Consider the following 16,746-nt stretch of genomic DNA (forward strand, 5'->3'; position numbering starts at 1 on the left):
ATATTTAGAGAAGGCCTGATGAAACTTTTCCTTGCTGTAGAGGAAACTCTCAGCTAGAGACCAGTACTGAAGGGCTGCTTTAGAGAATAAGTTTACAGGAGAGGCACAGGAGCCATACTGGAAAAACTCGGCAACTATTTCCATTCTGATTAAAGCGGTATCTGAACAGCATCCTGGACTGCTGAATAACCAAGCACTAGAGACAGGGATTGTTTTTATCGACCATTCTTGGTCCCTCTCCCCTGTAATCGAAAAGTCCCAAAGGTGGCACACACACAAGGAAATCCTTTTGGGGCCTCATGGAAGCTCTGGGAAAAGATGCATTTCCCCAAGAGCCTGGAAGAGTCCATTTAGGGGCTGACCTTGCACAAGAAAGAAGGAAGAAGCGTATCTGACAAGAAGCAAGCAGTGCCACCCCAGCAAGGCACCAACAGCACAGACAGCCCCCACGTTGTGATCTCAAGTTGTGACAGCGGCACTAGGCTTTTACATCACCTGTCATAATTCAACACTCAAGTGGAAAACTGCTGGTTCAAACTATCACCCAGCCTTTTCTTACTCAAGCTCATCCAAAATCAATCCCCAGCCCTTGGGACTGATATAAAATGATCAGTATCTGCTACTGGAAACTCTCATCAAAATTACTGAATGCTAATCCCCACCCTTAAGGAACACACTTCACAGAAGATTAAGCTTTCTGAAGTCTAAATGTCCAATCTAGTTCAAAAAAAGAAAAGACCCAGTGTGAATTCATCGCCTATATGGATTCAGCACTCGCGTGACCTGTAACTATGCTAGAGTAAACTGAAACCTCTCTCCTAATCACTTTTTCAGCCCCTGAGGAGGGAGGGGAGGAATGCCGCTCATCAAGTCCTTACCAAGGAGTATTCGAAACAAAGTATTGCAGGAAGAGGCTTCTAAGCCAATTTGTTGGAAAGCTCTGAGGAGCCAGGATCCAAAATATTTCTGAAGCTGCCCATGTAACCCTCTATGAATTGAGCCCTTCTCAGAAAGCACAGTAGAAAATACACACCATACCCTTATTTGGGGTTGCAATGACGGCAAATGCCATAGCTGAGCACTGCGGTGAGACCACAATACAAGAAAAGGGGAAGAAAGGAGAACGCATCAGCGGAAACCTTCATTCAAATGTATCTTTACAGGTCAGATGAGGCTAGGAGCCTGCTTTTCTAAAGAAAAACCCAAAACAAAGCTGACCACTGTCTGCCTGCGGAGCTGGGACAAGTTCTACTACTGTTTCCAAGCCCCACCCTCTGCATGTGAAGGTCTGCCAGACAACATACTTTGAATCCCACCAAGACTTACTCTGCAGGCCTAGAGGACACCTGCAGGACAGTGAACCTGGGGGCGACAATTCAACCCTGAAGAAGAAAATATCTGTTACGGCTAAGAGCACCATCCCAAGAGAGAGCTCTGCTGATACAACAGCTCCCCTGCCTCTGAGGACGGTCTGACTCTCTGACTCCCCTCCTGACCACTTTGCTAAGCCAGTGAAGAAAGGGTCTAGCTGAAAAAAAGAACAATTTTATGCAAAGTTAGCACAATCAGTTGATCAATGCATCAGCTCAGCACCACAGCTGGCACGTGGGAGGACCAAGAGGGCACAGCTGAAAGCAGGGAAAGAGAAGGGCCCTTTTAAGAACATAAAACCATGAGGCTGGCTGAGGCAACCACTCATCCTGAGCTAACCCACCACTCTCCAGCACAGGGACCATGCCCACCTCTTCCTCCTCCTCCAGCCTGGGCCTTGCTTCCTCTCCACCTGCACTGCCAGGGTGCTGACCAGCTCCTTCTGGCTGGGGCATTTACAAGCTCCTCCCATGGACAATCCAGGGTACTAAGCTGCAGAAAGTTAACCCAGGAAAAAAAAAAAAAAATCAGCTCAGCAAGACAACTGCAAACACCGTAACAGCGTGCCTGGAGGTCGGACCTCTCCTCCGCGAAAGCAGTGAGCCTTACACCAGCTCAGCCATCCCACAGAACTTCACCCTCTGCTGCTCACTGCCACCCGGGACAGCCGCGGTGGCATGGGCATTGGGACTGACGTGGCCCAGCAGCGACACAGCTGAGGGGGCCACGTGGCAGAACACCATTTGGGTTAAGGTTTGTTGTGAGCTCTCCACAGTTAGACGTATGCAGGGGCCACAGTAAGGAGCTGTGGCAGCACATGGTAGCCCAGTGGCCCCCTCTGGTTCTCAGGTCCCAGCACACTGCCCAGGGATGGGATCCCAGATGTGGACAAGATGTGCAAGGCTGCACTACTGCCACTGGCAGAGATTCCAGGGAATTTTCTACCGTGCATAAAGCCTGGCTCCCAGAAACCAGCAGTGCCGGGCTGAGGTGACCTTGAGCAGGACACAGCATTTGGGAAACCGCAGTGCGTTCCTAGGGTGCCTTACACTGCTCGCACCCCAGCTAATAGTTCGGGCAGAAGCTACCATCGGGCAAGAAGCTCCAGATTTAATTCACGCCATGGTTTCAAGACATATCTGCCCAACTGAGCAGGTCACCACCAACAGAAGAGGGAGGCCCCCATTGCCTCCCCATACCCCAAACACAGCCATGCCACTCGCCTTGCCCTGTCTCCTCCTCACCAGACACCCAGAACAGCTCACAAACCACGCGCGAGAGCCAGGGAGCTTTCTGCTGGTCCCCAGGCGATCAGCTCATGGGGTCAGCAGGCACTCGCAAGAGGAAGGGAGCGGGCCTGCCCGGTCAGGGGACTTGGACCATCTCCTTTGGACAGTGTTGCACCAGCATATCATCTTGGATGCTCATGAAAAACACAATGCCAAAAAAAAGTGGTAACATCAAATACATACAACCGTCTTTCCCACTGGCAAGCTAAAATTTTATCCCAGAAAAGCTGAACCAGAGACAGTTTAAGCCAACAGATAAGTGCAGGGAGATAGGCCGATAGAAAAAGGCACTAGACTAGGAAGTGTACTTACCTAGCATATTCACACAGGTTAATATATTAACTCTCCATCCAGCAGCACCTTAGTAGTTTGCTCAAACTTATTCAGTCTCACAGAACAAGCCCTAAAAGCACAGATTCTTCAGGTTGATCTTTTATTTTCCACGGCTTAAACATGGTCACAGTCCTCTGCGAATGGGGTTTAAGGTACAGAGCTCTCCAGACTGCACAAACATCCTAAGAACAAACATTTTCAGCATACCAAGAGCTCAGATACGCTAGGTCAATCCCACTGTGTTTATTTGTATTTCGCCCAAATCACTGCCGAAGTACTCTGAGCTCAAGGAGCGACAGCCTCCCACTGATTCAGCAAGAGACCAGAAGTAATTGGTAGACAGTCTACAAGCACCACAAAGAATGCTGGAGGCATTTATTTACATGACCCCTGTTTGCCCAAGGAGAATTCAGAGTTTGCAGTTTCCTCATTCAAATTAATCAATACTAGAATTAAATTCTCCATACTGTTCTTCAGCTAACAGGAGCAAAGGCACAAACAATCCAAAATCATCCCCACAACAAAACTTTCCAGATAGCTCTCATCGCTGAAAAGAGACAGAGTGTTCTACTCCCATCAGCTGGAGTTCCTCCCCAGGCTGGCACAGCACCCTGGTATCTCTCCAGGACAGTCTCTCTCATTATCTCTCCAAGGGACATGGAAAAGGCAAGGAGACACCATTCCTACTGTTGAGGGACACCAATCCTGCCAGGGCAGAACCATCACACCCTCTCTGCCAGGCTGACAACACACTGCATCTCACACCTGTGCTGTGGACACTGACGCATGCAAATTCCCACAGAACCCGGCTGCTGCGACCACACGGTCCTCTCCTCCATCAGACCCAAGCAGGACCACTGGTCTTTAGTGCAAAGCACCAAAGCACCTCTCAGGCTTGTCAGCTGGCGCACTCGCACAAGCCAGGCCGCAGCAGTGCTCCCTCCGTTACCCCCTTGCTGCCGAAGTACAGCTCTGCCAACAAGAGACACGCGAGAATTCCTCCAGACCAGCCGTCCGTGGAAGACAAGTTACAGTCAGAGCTTTGAGCCAATTCCAACCACGCACTTTGCAGTTGAAGCCGGCAAAAGGTCTCACTCTACCTGTCATGTGTCCTCCTTCATTTCTCGTAGCAGCCGAGCCCAGCACACCGGGCAGTGAGAGACGAAAGGAGCAAGAAGTGGATAAGCAGCGCTTGAGCTAGCAATGAGTACCAGCCATTTCTAAAAGCAGAGAAGTGCTCGGGGTTAACAAATCCCATACAAAACCTTCTGGTACACAGCGAGGCGCAGAACACCTTTACTGGTATCAGGCCCACAGCTTTTGCCAATTCTCCAGGCCTAGTATGAACAATTAGGCAGAATTTACTACTTGGTTTTACACAATACTTAAAGAAATGGGTATTTCTAAGCTAGTATGTGCTGTCAACAACACCTTCTAGTTATTCAAGAATTTGTGCCAGCTCCCAGAGAAGTGAGTGCAAACTCCTGCAGCAAGAAGACGGCACGACCTGGAATCAGCCAGGCTTTGCTGATTACTCCTCTGAGTAAACAGTGGTGTTCCCAGCACTTCAGCTTGCTCTCAAGCTTCTCCCGTTGGCATACTACCCTATATTTAGGATAGAAGAGCGCAATGACAAGCATCGGGAAGAATGAATAAGTGGTTTAGGATGCTCGGTATAGTGGCAGAGACTGTACGAAGAAACTTATGAATTAGAAACTCTTAAAGCGAGGAAAGGAATCTGTAAAGCTGAAGATGGGAACAGACAGCATTCCATATAGAGAGTTAAATAACAAATTTTGTTAAGAACAGTATTCCCAAGGCAAGAGATACTAGCGGTCCATCCAGTAACAGCAGCGAAAAGAAGTCCCTGCCCGGAGGGGCTGAGAGAAGATAGGCAAACGTTTGGTCTTTTTACACAAAAAGAGAATTTTAATCTCTTTTTGGACAGGTGAACAACATCAGTGCCGTTTCCCCAAGCCTAGGAGCCCAAAGCTCCAGGACTGAGGGAGACACAGCACCTCAGGGACCAACTGCAAACCCTGCCGCCCAGCTCCCACGTCCCACTGCCTGCACCTTCCCACCCCGAGCAGCAGAGACCAGGTTAAGCTCTAAGAGCACACACGGGGAGTTTGCGACCTGCAAGCCTGCAGCAAAACTTGCTAAATTCATACCCGGTGACTTGACGGGTGCCGGAGACTCAGGGGAGCCGCTCCACAGCCTGTTGCTTCTGAGGAGCCGGGGAGGCCACAAGGAATATTCTGCATTGATGCCTTTTTGCGCAGCAGAACTTACTTACTTGCATTTAGCTGCCCGCCCCGCTGACTGAAGTTTGCCTGTGGGTCTGCGACGCCCGGAACAGCCTCTGCTGTTACTCACGCTGGCAGCCCCGAGACCCAAGGTCAGCCCTCGGAGCCGGGGGGGCCCCGCAGAGCCCCCCGCGAGGTCTGCCCGTCCCGCAGCGGGGCCGAGAGCCGAGGGGCTGCCCTGCCACCCCCGCCTGGGGCTGCGGGGCTCGGGGGGCAGCGTACCCAGAGCGACACCCAACTCCGCCGGGTACCTGGAAATCCAGCGGCGCTCCCACGGAGCCAAGCCGGTGCCGGGGAGCGGGGAGAGCCGCCGGGTTCCCGCACACCGGGCTGGGCTGGGCCGAGCCCGGGGAGCCCACACGGCGCATCCAGGGACCGGCTGCCGCCGCCGCCGCCACCCCCAGCACCTGGGCCGCTCCCACCGCCCCCGCCGGCGGCTGCAGCGAAGCCCCACGCCTCGCCCGGTACAGCCCAACCCGGCCCAGCCGCTCTGTTCCCCCCTCCCTTTCCCTCCTCCTCCCTCCCGCCCGCCGTTCATTTCCCTTCCCGCTGCCTTCATCCCCTCGCTTCCCCTCCCATGCCCCTCTTTTGTCCCCTTAGTTCTCCCTACTTCTGCCCCGGCGGGGGGTGGGGGGTGGGCTGGGCACCGGGCGGCGGGAAAACAACGAGGAGAAGGGAAGCGCGGCAAGCCGGGGGCAGCGGCGCCGGGGCCGGACCCCGCGGTCAGCCCGGGCTGCCGCCCGCGCCCGGCCCCGGCAGGCCGCGGAGGGCGCGCCGGGGCTGAGGCGGCGGCGGGCCGCCCCGCCGGGCAGGGCCGCCCCTCTACCCGCGCACCGGGAGGCCCGGGCCCGCCGCGCCGCGCCTCTGCCCAGGCCGTCTCGCTCTCCCTTCCCCTCCCCTGGCCCTGCCCGCGTAGCCAAGGGCAGGCGGCCTGCAGGTGCCGCCGCAGCCCCGCGCCGCCGCCACCGGGCGGAGGCCAGGCGTCCCCCCGTCCCCGTCCCCGCGGCCCCTCACCGTGCGACGGCCGGGCCCGGAGGCCGCTCCCCGCCGGCTCTCGCCGCCAGCGGCCCCGACGCACCGAGCGGGCGGCGCGGCGCGAGCGCGACCCCGCGCGGGCACGTACCTGGGGGAGGGGCGCGGGGCGCCTAGCAACCGGCGGCACGAGCGCGCCGCGGCCAATCGGCGCCCGGCGCCCTCGCCCGCCCCCCCCCCTCCGCCCCGCCCCACCTGGCCGCGCGCGGCTCCTACTCCTCTCTCCCCCTCTCCCCTTCTCCGCTCTCCCCCCCCCCCCCCCGCCCCCGCCCCCCCCGCCCCCCGCCCCCGCGCCCTGCGGCCGTCCCACGCGGCCCCGCCCACCCCGTCGCCCCGCCCCGCCCCCTCCCTTTTGGCCCCGCTCCAAGCCCCGCCCCACACCTCCCGCCGGCCCCGCCCCCCCCGCGCTCTAGGCCCCGCCCCTCCCGCCCCACGCGCGGCCCCGCCGCGGGGTGACCCCGGCCCCGCCTGGCCCCGGGCCCGCGGGCAAATATTTGCCTGGGGCCGGCCGGCCCCGCTCTCCAGCAGCCCGGGGACGCGGGGCCGCCGCCATGCTGGCCGCGCTGGGGGTCCTGCTCGCCCTGGCCACGGCCCTGGGCTCAGGTAGGTCCACGGGCTGGGCCGCCGTGGGGCAGCGTGGGGTCTAGACAGGCCTAGGGGCCAGGCCAGGAGCCCGCAGGCCACTGCCCTGGGGGGGGGGGGGGGGGGAATTAGGGGGCTGCAGCAGGGGCTGTGCACCCTGTAGAGCGGGGACCCTCCTGCTCCACGGGCCACGGATCCTGTGGTCCGTGGGGCAGGGGTCCCGCTGCTCCGTGGGGCAGGGATCCCCCGCTGCGCAGGGCCCGGGTGTCCCCGCTGGGCCCCCACGGGCACGCTGAGCTCCTGCCACACTCCCCAGGCCACCGCTCGCCCCTCAATGACTTCCAGCGCCTGCGAGCCACCGAGCTGCTGGCAGCGCCCGCGGACCCACCGCCGCCGCCGCCGGAGCGGGGCTCTGCCGAGCAGTGTGCCCAGCGCTGTGCCGCCAGCCTGGTTTGCCGGTGAGCGGGACGGGTGGGAGTGCAGGGGGCCACGACACCGGGGTCACTCCGTACACTTGGGTGCTGGGTACCCACGTCTGTGTGCGCCCCCCCGGGTCCTGGCCCCGCCACGGTGCCACGCCAGGCTCCCGCTGTGCCTCCCAGGGCTTTCCACCACGACCGGCAGAGCCAGCTGTGCCAGCTGCTGCCCTGGACCCAGCACTCGCCCCACGTTCAGCTGCAGAAAAACATCCACTATGACCTGTACCAGAAGAAAGGTGGGCTGGTGCCACGGGTGGGCACGGGGATGCCACAGACCGGGCATAGGCCACGCGGCTCAGGGCTCCCCACGGCCCGCGTGCCCTGGCTCGGCCCGCCGGGGCTCTGACGTGGTGCCCGGCTCTGCCCAGACTACCTGCGGGACTGCATCGTGGCCGACGGCTCCAGCTACCGCGGCACACGGGCCACCACAGAGAAGGGTCTGCGCTGCCAGCACTGGCAAGCCACAACACCCCATGACCACAGGTGCCCCCGTGTCCCCGGCTGCCCCGCGGCACCCGCCAGTGGCCCTGGGCAGCATGGGGCAACGAGGAATGGGCTGGGGACAGCTTAGGGACAATGGGGACAGCTTGGGGGCAATAGGGACAGCATGGGGGCAATAGCACCGACCAGGGGTGGCACGGCATTGTGGCTGTGCCCGCCTCGGGGTGAGGGGCTCCTGGCAGCTCTCCTACCCACCCTGCTGCCAGCAGGTTCCTGCCATCCCCCCGCAACGGGCTGGAGGAGAATTACTGCCGAAACCCCGACCGGGACAAGCGGGGCCCGTGGTGTTACACCGTCGACCCCAACATACGGCACCAGAGCTGCGGCATCAAGAAGTGCGAGGACGGTGAGTGCCGCGGCCCAGGGGCACCCTGTGCCGCGTGTCGTCCCCCCACTGAGCCTCCCTGGCTGTCGGCAGCCGTCTGCATGACCTGCAACGGGGAGGAGTACCGCGGCGCCGTGGACCGCACCGAGTCGGGGACGGAGTGCCAGCGCTGGGACCTGCAGCACCCACACAAGCACCCCTACCACCCCGACAAGTACCAGCCCCCAGCCCCGGGCAGCACGCAGCCGCCCTGACCGTGCCAGGTGCCGGGGCGGTGGTGCCACCCTCAACCACCGCTCCCCTTCTCCGGCCCAGGTATCCCGACAAGGGGCTGGACGACAACTACTGCCGCAACCCCGACAGCTCCGAGCGGCCCTGGTGCTACACCACCGACCCAGCGCGGGAGCGCGAGTACTGCCGCATCCGCCTCTGCAGTAAGTCCCCGCCGGTGTCACCGCGCAGCTGGGACTGGGGGTCCCGGGTGCCACCCTAACCCTGCCGCTCTGCCCCTCTCCGGCCACGCAAGCAGAGAAACGCCCGCGGCCCCTCAATGTCACCACCGGCTGCTTCAGGGGCAAGGGTGAAGGCTACCGGGGCCAGGTGAACATCACCGTGTCGGGGATCCACTGCCAGCGCTGGGATGCCCAGACCCCCCACCGACACCACTTTGTGCCCGAGAAGTACCCGTGCAAGTAAGGGCGGGGAGGGGATGTGCCCGGGGAGCGCGGCGGTGGGCAGCACCCATGGACGTGGGCTGGGGGCGGGGGCGGGGGGGCACCCACACGGCCTCTCCGCCAGGGACCTGCAGGAGAACTACTGCCGCAACCCCGACGGCTCGGAGGCACCGTGGTGCTTCACCGCCCGCCCCACCATCCGCGTCGCCTTCTGCTTCCACATCCGCCGCTGCCCCGACGAGCTGGGTGCCCAAGGTGAGGCCCCCCCCCCTCCCCGGGCACCTGCCCCCCGGGTGCCTGCCGGGGGTGCCAGCCCTCCCTGCCTGTCCCCAGAGTGCTACCACGGCCACGGCGAGCGCTACCACGGCCACGTCAGCAAGACACGCAAGGGCATCACCTGCCAACCGTGGGCTGCCCAGGCGCCCCACGTGCCCCAGTGAGTGTGCGAGGGAGCGTGCCAGGCAGCAGCGTGTGGGGACGGGGATGGGGATGGTGATGGTGACTTGAGGCAAGGGAGATTTAGGTTAGATATTAGGAAAAATTTCTTTCCTGAGAGGGTTGTTAAACGTTGGAATGGGCTACCCAGGGAAGTGGTTGAGTCACCATCCCTGGAGATACTCAAAAAGCGAGTGGACAGGGTACTTAAGGACATGGTTTAGTGGGCATGGTTAATGGTTGGAGTCGATGATCTTGAAGGTCTTTTCCAACCTAAATGATTCTATGATTCCTCCCGTCAGGATCTCGCCCATCACCCACCCTGGGGCACACCTGGAGGAGAACTACTGCCGCAACCCCGATAACGACAGCCACGGCCCCTGGTGCTACACCATGGACCCCCGCACCCCCTTCGACTACTGCGCCATCAAGCCCTGCTGTGAGCCCCTACCTGCGCCCCTGCAGAGCTAGGGGGGGTCCCCGGCCACCCCCTGGGGTGGTTTTGGTCCCCCCAGGGTGCCTGGATCCTGCCCCGGTGCCACCCTCTGCTTTCTCTCTGCAGCTGGCAGCACGGTGCCTTCTATCCTGGAGAGCACAGGTGGGGGCCCATAGGTGCCGGGTGGGTGCCACGGGGCGGGTGCCAGCGGCGCGGCACCGGCTGACACCCGCCCTGCCCGCAGACGCGGTGGTGTTTGAGCAGTGCGGCCGGCGGGACGAGAGGCTGCAGTGGAAAGGGCGCATCGTCGGTGGCCAGCCCGGCAACTCACCCTGGACCGTCAGCATCCGCAACCGGTGAGCGGGCTCCCCGCCGGCACCGCCGCGTAGCCAGCGTCCCCCCCCCCACCCCCAAGGAGCTCACCCTCCCGTCCCCGCAGGGCCGGCGTGCACTTCTGCGGCGGGTCCCTGGTGAAGGAGCAGTGGGTGATCAGCACACGCCAGTGCTTCTCCTCCTGGTAAGGCCGGGGCCGGGGCGCGGGGTGCCGGGAGCCCCCCGCACCCTCACATCGCCGTCCCGCAGTGACGCTGACCTGACGGGCTACGAGGTGCAGCTGGGAACGCTCTTCAAGGACCCCGGCCCCGGGGACCCCGACCAGCAGACCATCCCCATCGCGCGGATCGTCTGCGGCCCCTCCGAGTCCCAGCTGGTGATGCTGAAGCTGGCGAGGTGAGCGGCCGTGCCCCGGCCCCCGCCGTGCCCCACTGCTGGCTGGGCTGGCACCGCGTCCCGCTGCCCCTCTCGTCGCAGGCCGGCCGCTCTGAACAGGCGCGTGGCCCTGATCTGCCTGCCGCCCGAGCGCTACGTCGTGCCCGCCGGCACCGTCTGTGAGATCGCCGGCTGGGGGGAAACCAGAGGTACTTGCCGCACGCAGCCCCTGCCAGGGCGTCCCCTGCGATGGCATCCCCTGCCCGCGGCATCCCCCTGCCCGCAGCATCCCCGTGTCCCTGGCATCCCCCTTCCGTGCCATTTTCCTGCCCACGCCATTCCCCAGCAACAGCATTTCCCTGCCCACAGCATCCCCTGCCCACGATATCCCCCTTCCACAGCATCCCCCTGCCCGTGACATCCCCCGTCCATGCCAGTCCCCACCAACAGCATCCCCCTGCCTGCGACATCCCGTGCCCGCAGTACCCCCCGGGAGAGCACTCCTCCTGCAAAGGCATCACCTTGCACGCTGCATGCCCCCCACCCACGGCATCCCCCTGCCACGGCATCCCGCTGCCCCGCGCGCTCGCTGCCCGCAGGCACGGCGGACGGCAGCGTGCTGAACGTGGCGCGGCTGCCCGTGCTGGCCCACGGCGAGTGCAACGCGGCGCTGCGCGGGCGCCTGAAGGAGAGCGAGCTGTGCACCGCCCCGCTGCGTGCCGGCGTGGGGGCCTGCGAGGTGAGCCGGGGCCGGGACCGCCGCCTCGGAGAGCCCACGGGTGCCAGCACCGGGGGTGACGCCGCTCTCCGGGTGCCGCAGGGAGATTACGGGGGGCCGCTGGCCTGCCTCACCGCCGACTGCTGGGTGCTGGAGGGGGTCATCACCCCCTCCCGCGTCTGCGCCCGCACCGACCAGCCCGCCCTCTTCATCCGCGTCTCCCTCTACGTCGACTGGATCCACAAGGTGATGAAGATGGGCTGAGCCGGCTCAGCCCCAGCCCGGCACAGCCGCCACCGCGCAATAAAGGCCCGGCCGCGGCTGCGGAGGTTGGCGCTGCACAGGGTCTCGCGTGTTTATTTAGAGCCGAACCCCAACTCCTGTCCTGCCCCAGCTACGTCCGCTCCATCCGCCTCTGCTCCTGGTGTGGTCCCCAGGGCCAGCGGTCACCCCGGGGGCCAGCACAGCCGCCGGGCCACCGCGGGCACTAGGGGCTGTGCCGGCCCGTCCCGTCCCTCCGGGGCCGCCCCAGGTGCCGGAGGAGCCAGCGGGCGCAATTCCCGAAGACGTCGGCCTCCGTCTCCACGCCGGCCAGCGCGTGGCCGCCCTCCGGGTACCACAGCAGCCTGCGGGACGGGACGGGACGGGACGGGGGGGGGGGATGCTCGGCCGGCACCCCGGGGTTCCCTCCCTGCTCCCGCCCCCCCGCACCCCACTCACCGCACCGGTACCCCCCTGGCCCGCAGCACCCGGTACAGCTCCAGCGCTTGCGTGGGGCTGACGCGCCGGTCCCGGGCACCCACGCACAGCAGCACCGGCGTCCGCACCTGCGGCACAGCCGGCGGTGGGTGCCCAGCACCCCGCGCCCGGCACCCCGCACCCAGTCTGCCCCTGCCTTACCCGGGCTGCCTGGGCGATGGGCGAGCGCAGCAGCATGGTGGCCAGCTCCTCGGCGCGGGGCACCCGCTCGAAGGAGTAGGGCAGCCCCAGGGAGGTGTAGCGCCTGCGGCACGGAGGTGGTGGTGGGCGCCGTGGGGATGTAGCGTGGCACGGCACGGGATGGGGGGGGGGGAAACGGCACTCACCAGTCGGGGATATCGGAGGTGCCCAGCAGCGCGGGCAGGTTGGAGACGGGGCTGCGCAGGGCACAGGCTTGGTAGCGCTCGGGTTCGCGGGAGAGGAGGTGGAGGGCGATGAAGGCTCCGTGGGAGCCGGCCAGCAGGGCCAGGCGGTGGGGGTCCAGAGGCTCGCTGCTCAGTGCCTGCTCCACCGCCAGCTGCACCCGTGGGGCACCCACCATCGACGCCCCACCAACAGCACCCAAACATCAGCACTGCCCCCGCCAGCAGCACCCCCTGACACCCCCCGGCCCAGCGCCCCTCACCTGGGTGTCCGCCACGTCCCGCTCACCCACGTGGGAGAGCAGGGAGCTGATGCCGGCCTGGCCGAAGCCCAGGGATCCACGGTAGTTCACTGGGGAGATGGGGGCTATGGGTGCCACATCCCCGGTGGCGCACGGGGGTCACGCGTCCCTGGGCCCCCCGGCACTCACCCAGGAGCACGGCGAAGCCCAGCCGGCACAGCGCGGCCATGCTCGGGCGCCAGCGGGCGTCAAAGACGGCGTGGGGTCCACCTGGGGCCGGTGGGGACGTCACCTGGGGTGCCACCGGTGCTGCCAGGGTGTCCCCGCCGTCTCCTCACTCACCGTGGGGGCACACGACGAGGGGATGCGGTGCTGTGCCGTCCGTCGGGCTCAGCAGCAGGGCCTCAAAGGCCTGGGCACCTGCGCCGGGGAAGGGGTCCCGCTCAGCACCCACTACCCTAGGCACCGGGCACCCTGCCCACCCCCCCGAACCCAAGGGCCCCCAGCACCCAGGCGGTACCCAGGCGCGGTGGGGGCCCCCGGGCGCTCACCGTGTGCGGCGGGGCTCTGCCCGCTGCAGAGCGGATGGACTGTCAGGGTCTTCCAGGTGACACCGGGCACCGTTGGGGCATCCTCCACCGGCACCCAGCGGAGGGGCAGCTCCCGGCCCGCCGGCGGCAGCACCGCCACCACCTGGGGATGGGCAGCGGGTGGCACGGGGGCACCCCTGCCCCAGGGCAGCCGGCCCCTGCCAGCGTGTAATGAGCCACAGCGTGCCCGGGGTCCCGGCGCTCTGCGGCGCTGAGCCATCCTGTGCCTTGCACGGATGTGCCATGCCGTGCTGTCCTTGGCCATGCCATGCGGTACCTAGCCCTGGCATGCTGTGCCAGGCTGTGCCATGCCATGCTGCACTGTGCCTGGCCGCGCCAAGCTCTGCTGTGCCTTGCCACACTGTGCCATGCGATGCCACGCTGGATCTGGCTGTGCCACCCCATGCTGGGCTGTGCCGTGCCACAGTATCCTGAGCTGTGCCTGGCTGCGTCGTGCCATACCACACCGCTGTGCCACACCACAATTCGTCATGCCACGCTGTGCCATGCCCGCCTGCACATTGCTGTGCCATATCGCACTGTGCCGCGCGGTGCCAGGGCTCTGCTCACCAGGCTTGGGGGGCGGTGGGGGGCCGAGCAGGTGGCCACCAGCAGGTCCCACTGGAGGGTGAGCAGTTCCCAGCACCCTTCGGGTGACCCTGGGGACAGAGAGCACGCTGGCGCTCATGGATGCTCGCCGGGGCACCGCGGGCGGCCCGGTGCCGCATACCTGCCGTCAGGTTGGTGACGGTGGCCGCCTCCGTGTCCACGAGCAGCAGGTCCTGCGAGGGGGCAGAGCACAGGCAGCCGTGTCACCACAGGGGGGGGGGGGGGGGGGGGCCACGTCCCCATCCCCTGTCCCCAGGGCTCACCGTGCGGCTCCGCTGCGGGGTGCCCAGCACGGCTCGCCGGCTGTCAGCTGCCCAGCACCGCGGCGGCAGTGCCTCCCCGTAGAGCCCGGTGAAGGCTGCGAGCAGGACAGAATGCTGGTGAGCAGGGGTCACGGGCACCTGGCACGGGGAGGGGGGGGGGGGTCCCGCCCCCTGGCAGTGCCCAGCCCTGCCTGCCCGCCATGCCACGCTCACCCTCCGTGGGCTCCTGCACCACGTCGAGCACCGTCGCCGTCTGCCTCGTCTGCCAGGTGAGCTGGGGAGAGCCGGCGGTCAGGGACGCGCCCCACCGGGGAAACTGAGGCAGGGGGATCGGGGGCCGAGCCCGCTCCCCACCCTGGCCGGGCGCTGTGAGAGGCTGTGACGCCGCGGACCGGGTCCCGCGCCAGTGGCGCGGCCGTGCCCGGTGCCCGCAGGGCCCCGCTCACCACGCGCAGGCGCAGGCACTGCCGGTGGGGCCCCCCCCAGGCCCCCCTCCAGGTAGAGCAGGCGCCGGCCGTCGGGGCTGAGCCGTGGGGAGCAGGCGGCGCCACGCTCGGCTGACAGCAGCTCTGTGGGCAGCAGGGGGTCAGCGCCCCGGGGGACCCCCGGGACTCAGGGAACCCCCTGCCTTCCCCGCGCTCACCGCAGCACCCACCGGCCAGGTCCAAGTGGAAAATCCCCGACCTGGGGAGGAGGCGTGGGTCAGGCCGGAGCCCTGCGACCGTGCGGAGCCACGCCGGCGCGGGGCGGGCATCCTGGCACGGCGCCGGGTGCCGGAGGGTACCCACCTCCTGTTGGAGCAGGCGCTTAGCCCCAGGCGGAAAGGCTCGTGCCACCAGCCCACGAACACCACGCCGCGGTCGTCCGGGGACCACAGGGCCTGCGCGACAGTTGGGCTCGTCCCGCAGCCCCGGGCTGGCCCCCTCGGGGCTCCCCCCCCCCCCAGCACCCCGTCCTGACCTGGCCGGGGGAGACGTGCTCCGGGACGCCCTCCAGCACCGAGACGCTGCTGCCCTCCAGGTCCAGGGCGCAGAGGACGGGCACGCTGCGGGCGCTCAGCGCCTCGCCCCAGTCCTCGCGGTACACGAACTGCTCGCCCTGCGGCACGGCCCCGTCAGCCCCACGGCTGGCGGTGTCCGACACGGGGCCCCGTCCGCGGCACGCTCGTGGGGCGCGTGGCACGCTCGTGGGGTCCGCGGCCCGCTCACGGGGCGCACGGCGTGCCGACGGGGCGCGTGCCGCGCTCACGGGGCGCACGGCGCGCTCACGGGGCGCACTGCAGCACACGTACGGGGCACACCGCACACTGGCGGGGTGCACAGCGTGCTCACGGGGCGCACGGCACCCACCTCCTCGTCCTCGTCCTCCGCCGCCGGCCTGGCTGCTCCCGGCACATCCCAGGGGCAGGGGGGCCGTGGTTTGGGCCGGCACTTCTCGGCCACGTAGAGCAGCCGCGTCTCCGAGCGGGACCAGGCCAGACAGGCGAAGGGCCCTGGCACGGTAAGAGGGTGCCAAAGCCCAGCCTGGCACAGGCACAGCGGGGCACTGGGGCCGCCGGCCGTGCCACCCTCGCCCGCGTCACGGGCAGGGGGCACGGGGCAGGGGCCCTACCCTCCGTGTAGACCTCCCCGTGCTTCCCCAGCGCCGTGAGGTCCACACTGTGGCTGCGCCCGCCGCTGCCCCACACCTGGGGGGGGGGGACGACAGGGGTCAGCACCGGCACACCACGGCCGCGGCGCCCGGCGCCGGCACTCCGGCCGCCCCGGTGAGCCCCGAGGCTGCCGTGACAGGGCGGCCCGCGGTACCTCCAGCAGCTCGTGGCCCCGCCGTGGGCAGCGGCTGAGCACGGCGCGGCGCTGCCCCGTGGGCGAGTCCTGGCTGAGGAGCCTGCGGGCAGGAGGGAGGGACGCCGCGGTGGGTGGCACGCCGCCGGCACCGGCCACGCCACGACACCGGCCACGCTGCCCCACCCCGCGGCCCGTCCCTGCCGTACTGGTTGTGGATCTCGGCGCTGAGCGCTGCCCGACTGACGGCGAGGTCGCCGCTGCCCGCGCGCCGCAGGCTGTAGTGGTGGCTGAAGCGCAGGAGCCGGCGACGGGGCAGGTCGGGGCGGCTGCACTCTGCGGGAGGGGGCCGTCAGCAACCGCCCGCGCCGGCCCCGTGGGCCGAAAGCGCCGGGGCGGCCGAGCCCGCAGCTCACCGGTGTAGAGCAGGAAGGTCTGTCCCCCCGCGGCGGCCCCGAGGGCGGCACGGGTGATGGCGGGGAACTGGCTCAGCTCCCGGTAGCAGGCGGCGGGGCCGCCGGCCGCCTGGGTGGGAGAAAAGGCACGCTGGCAGGGGGCAAGCTCGCCCCTCCGCCCGTGCCCAACCCCCCCAAAACGGGGCCGTGCCCACCCACGCAGCCCCCCCCCCAGGCCCCCTTCGCCCACCTCCGCGCCCCGCTCCGTCCCCGAGGCCATGGGGCCTTGCTCCGCCGCGCTGGGCCGTCGGCGCCCGCCGCTCGGCAGCGGGCAGGCTGCCAAGGCATGCGCGAGCCGGCGCCAGCTCTCCAGCTGCCCTGCGTTGCCCGCCGTGCCCGGGGCGGCCGGGCGGCGTTCGCCCTCTGCCGCGGCACGCCGCATCCCCGGCGGCACAAACGCCGAGCTGTGCGGGAGAAGGGTCCGGTGGCCGCGACCTCCTGGTGGGGCGCCGGGAGCGGACGCGACGTCGGTGTTGGCATCGCCGTCAGAGAT

General features: G+C 66.2%; 3 protein-coding genes across 4 annotated transcripts in view; 1 reads left to right on the forward strand and 2 right to left on the reverse strand.

Annotated features, from left to right (window-relative positions):
* The window catches only part of DAG1 (dystroglycan 1), a 53,890-nt gene extending 47,456 nt beyond the window's left edge, over nt 1-6,434 (reverse strand). The window contains 1 exon segment of the mRNA XM_029995892.2: nt 6,314-6,434. The gene's annotated coding sequence lies outside the window, so the exon portion shown is untranslated.
* Nucleotides 6,435-6,761: 327 nt separating this feature from the next.
* MST1 (macrophage stimulating 1) lies at nt 6,762-11,530 on the forward strand. Of its 2 annotated transcripts, none has more exons than XM_030043696.1 (18): nt 6,762-6,934; nt 7,230-7,371; nt 7,516-7,628; nt 7,761-7,875; nt 8,103-8,239; nt 8,312-8,432; nt 8,534-8,652; nt 8,745-8,910; nt 9,017-9,147; nt 9,226-9,328; nt 9,630-9,766; nt 9,890-9,925; nt 10,008-10,119; nt 10,203-10,280; nt 10,346-10,492; nt 10,574-10,680; nt 11,071-11,210; nt 11,292-11,530. In XM_030043696.1, the coding sequence occupies exons 1-18, from the start codon at nt 6,883-6,885 to the stop codon at nt 11,451-11,453; spliced, it is 2,118 nt and encodes a 705-aa protein (XP_029899556.1). In that variant the 5' UTR covers nt 6,762-6,882; the 3' UTR covers nt 11,454-11,530. The 2 variants fall into 2 exon arrangements, with proteins under 2 accessions (XP_029899556.1, XP_029899558.1); XM_030043698.1 differs by having other exon boundaries at nt 8,748-8,910.
* Nucleotides 11,531-16,743, reverse strand: APEH (acylaminoacyl-peptide hydrolase). Its single transcript, XM_030043695.2, is given in 23 exon segments — nt 11,531-11,815; nt 11,910-12,016; nt 12,090-12,192; nt 12,275-12,465; nt 12,574-12,662; nt 12,742-12,822; nt 12,895-12,972; nt 13,104-13,245; nt 13,713-13,801; nt 13,873-13,924; nt 14,015-14,109; nt 14,228-14,288; nt 14,461-14,496; nt 14,498-14,583; nt 14,658-14,698; nt 14,803-14,894; nt 14,975-15,112; nt 15,364-15,506; nt 15,626-15,701; nt 15,820-15,901; nt 16,008-16,134; nt 16,215-16,323; nt 16,444-16,743. Coding segments are annotated over 23 exon segments (2,349 nt in total). The 5' UTR covers nt 16,636-16,743; the 3' UTR covers nt 11,531-11,676.
* Nucleotides 16,744-16,746: the final 3 nt, after the last annotated feature.

Source organism: Aquila chrysaetos, chromosome 20, assembly GCF_900496995.4.
Source record: "Aquila chrysaetos chrysaetos chromosome 20, bAquChr1.4, whole genome shotgun sequence".
NCBI classification, from domain to species: domain Eukaryota; kingdom Metazoa; phylum Chordata; class Aves; order Accipitriformes; family Accipitridae; genus Aquila; species Aquila chrysaetos.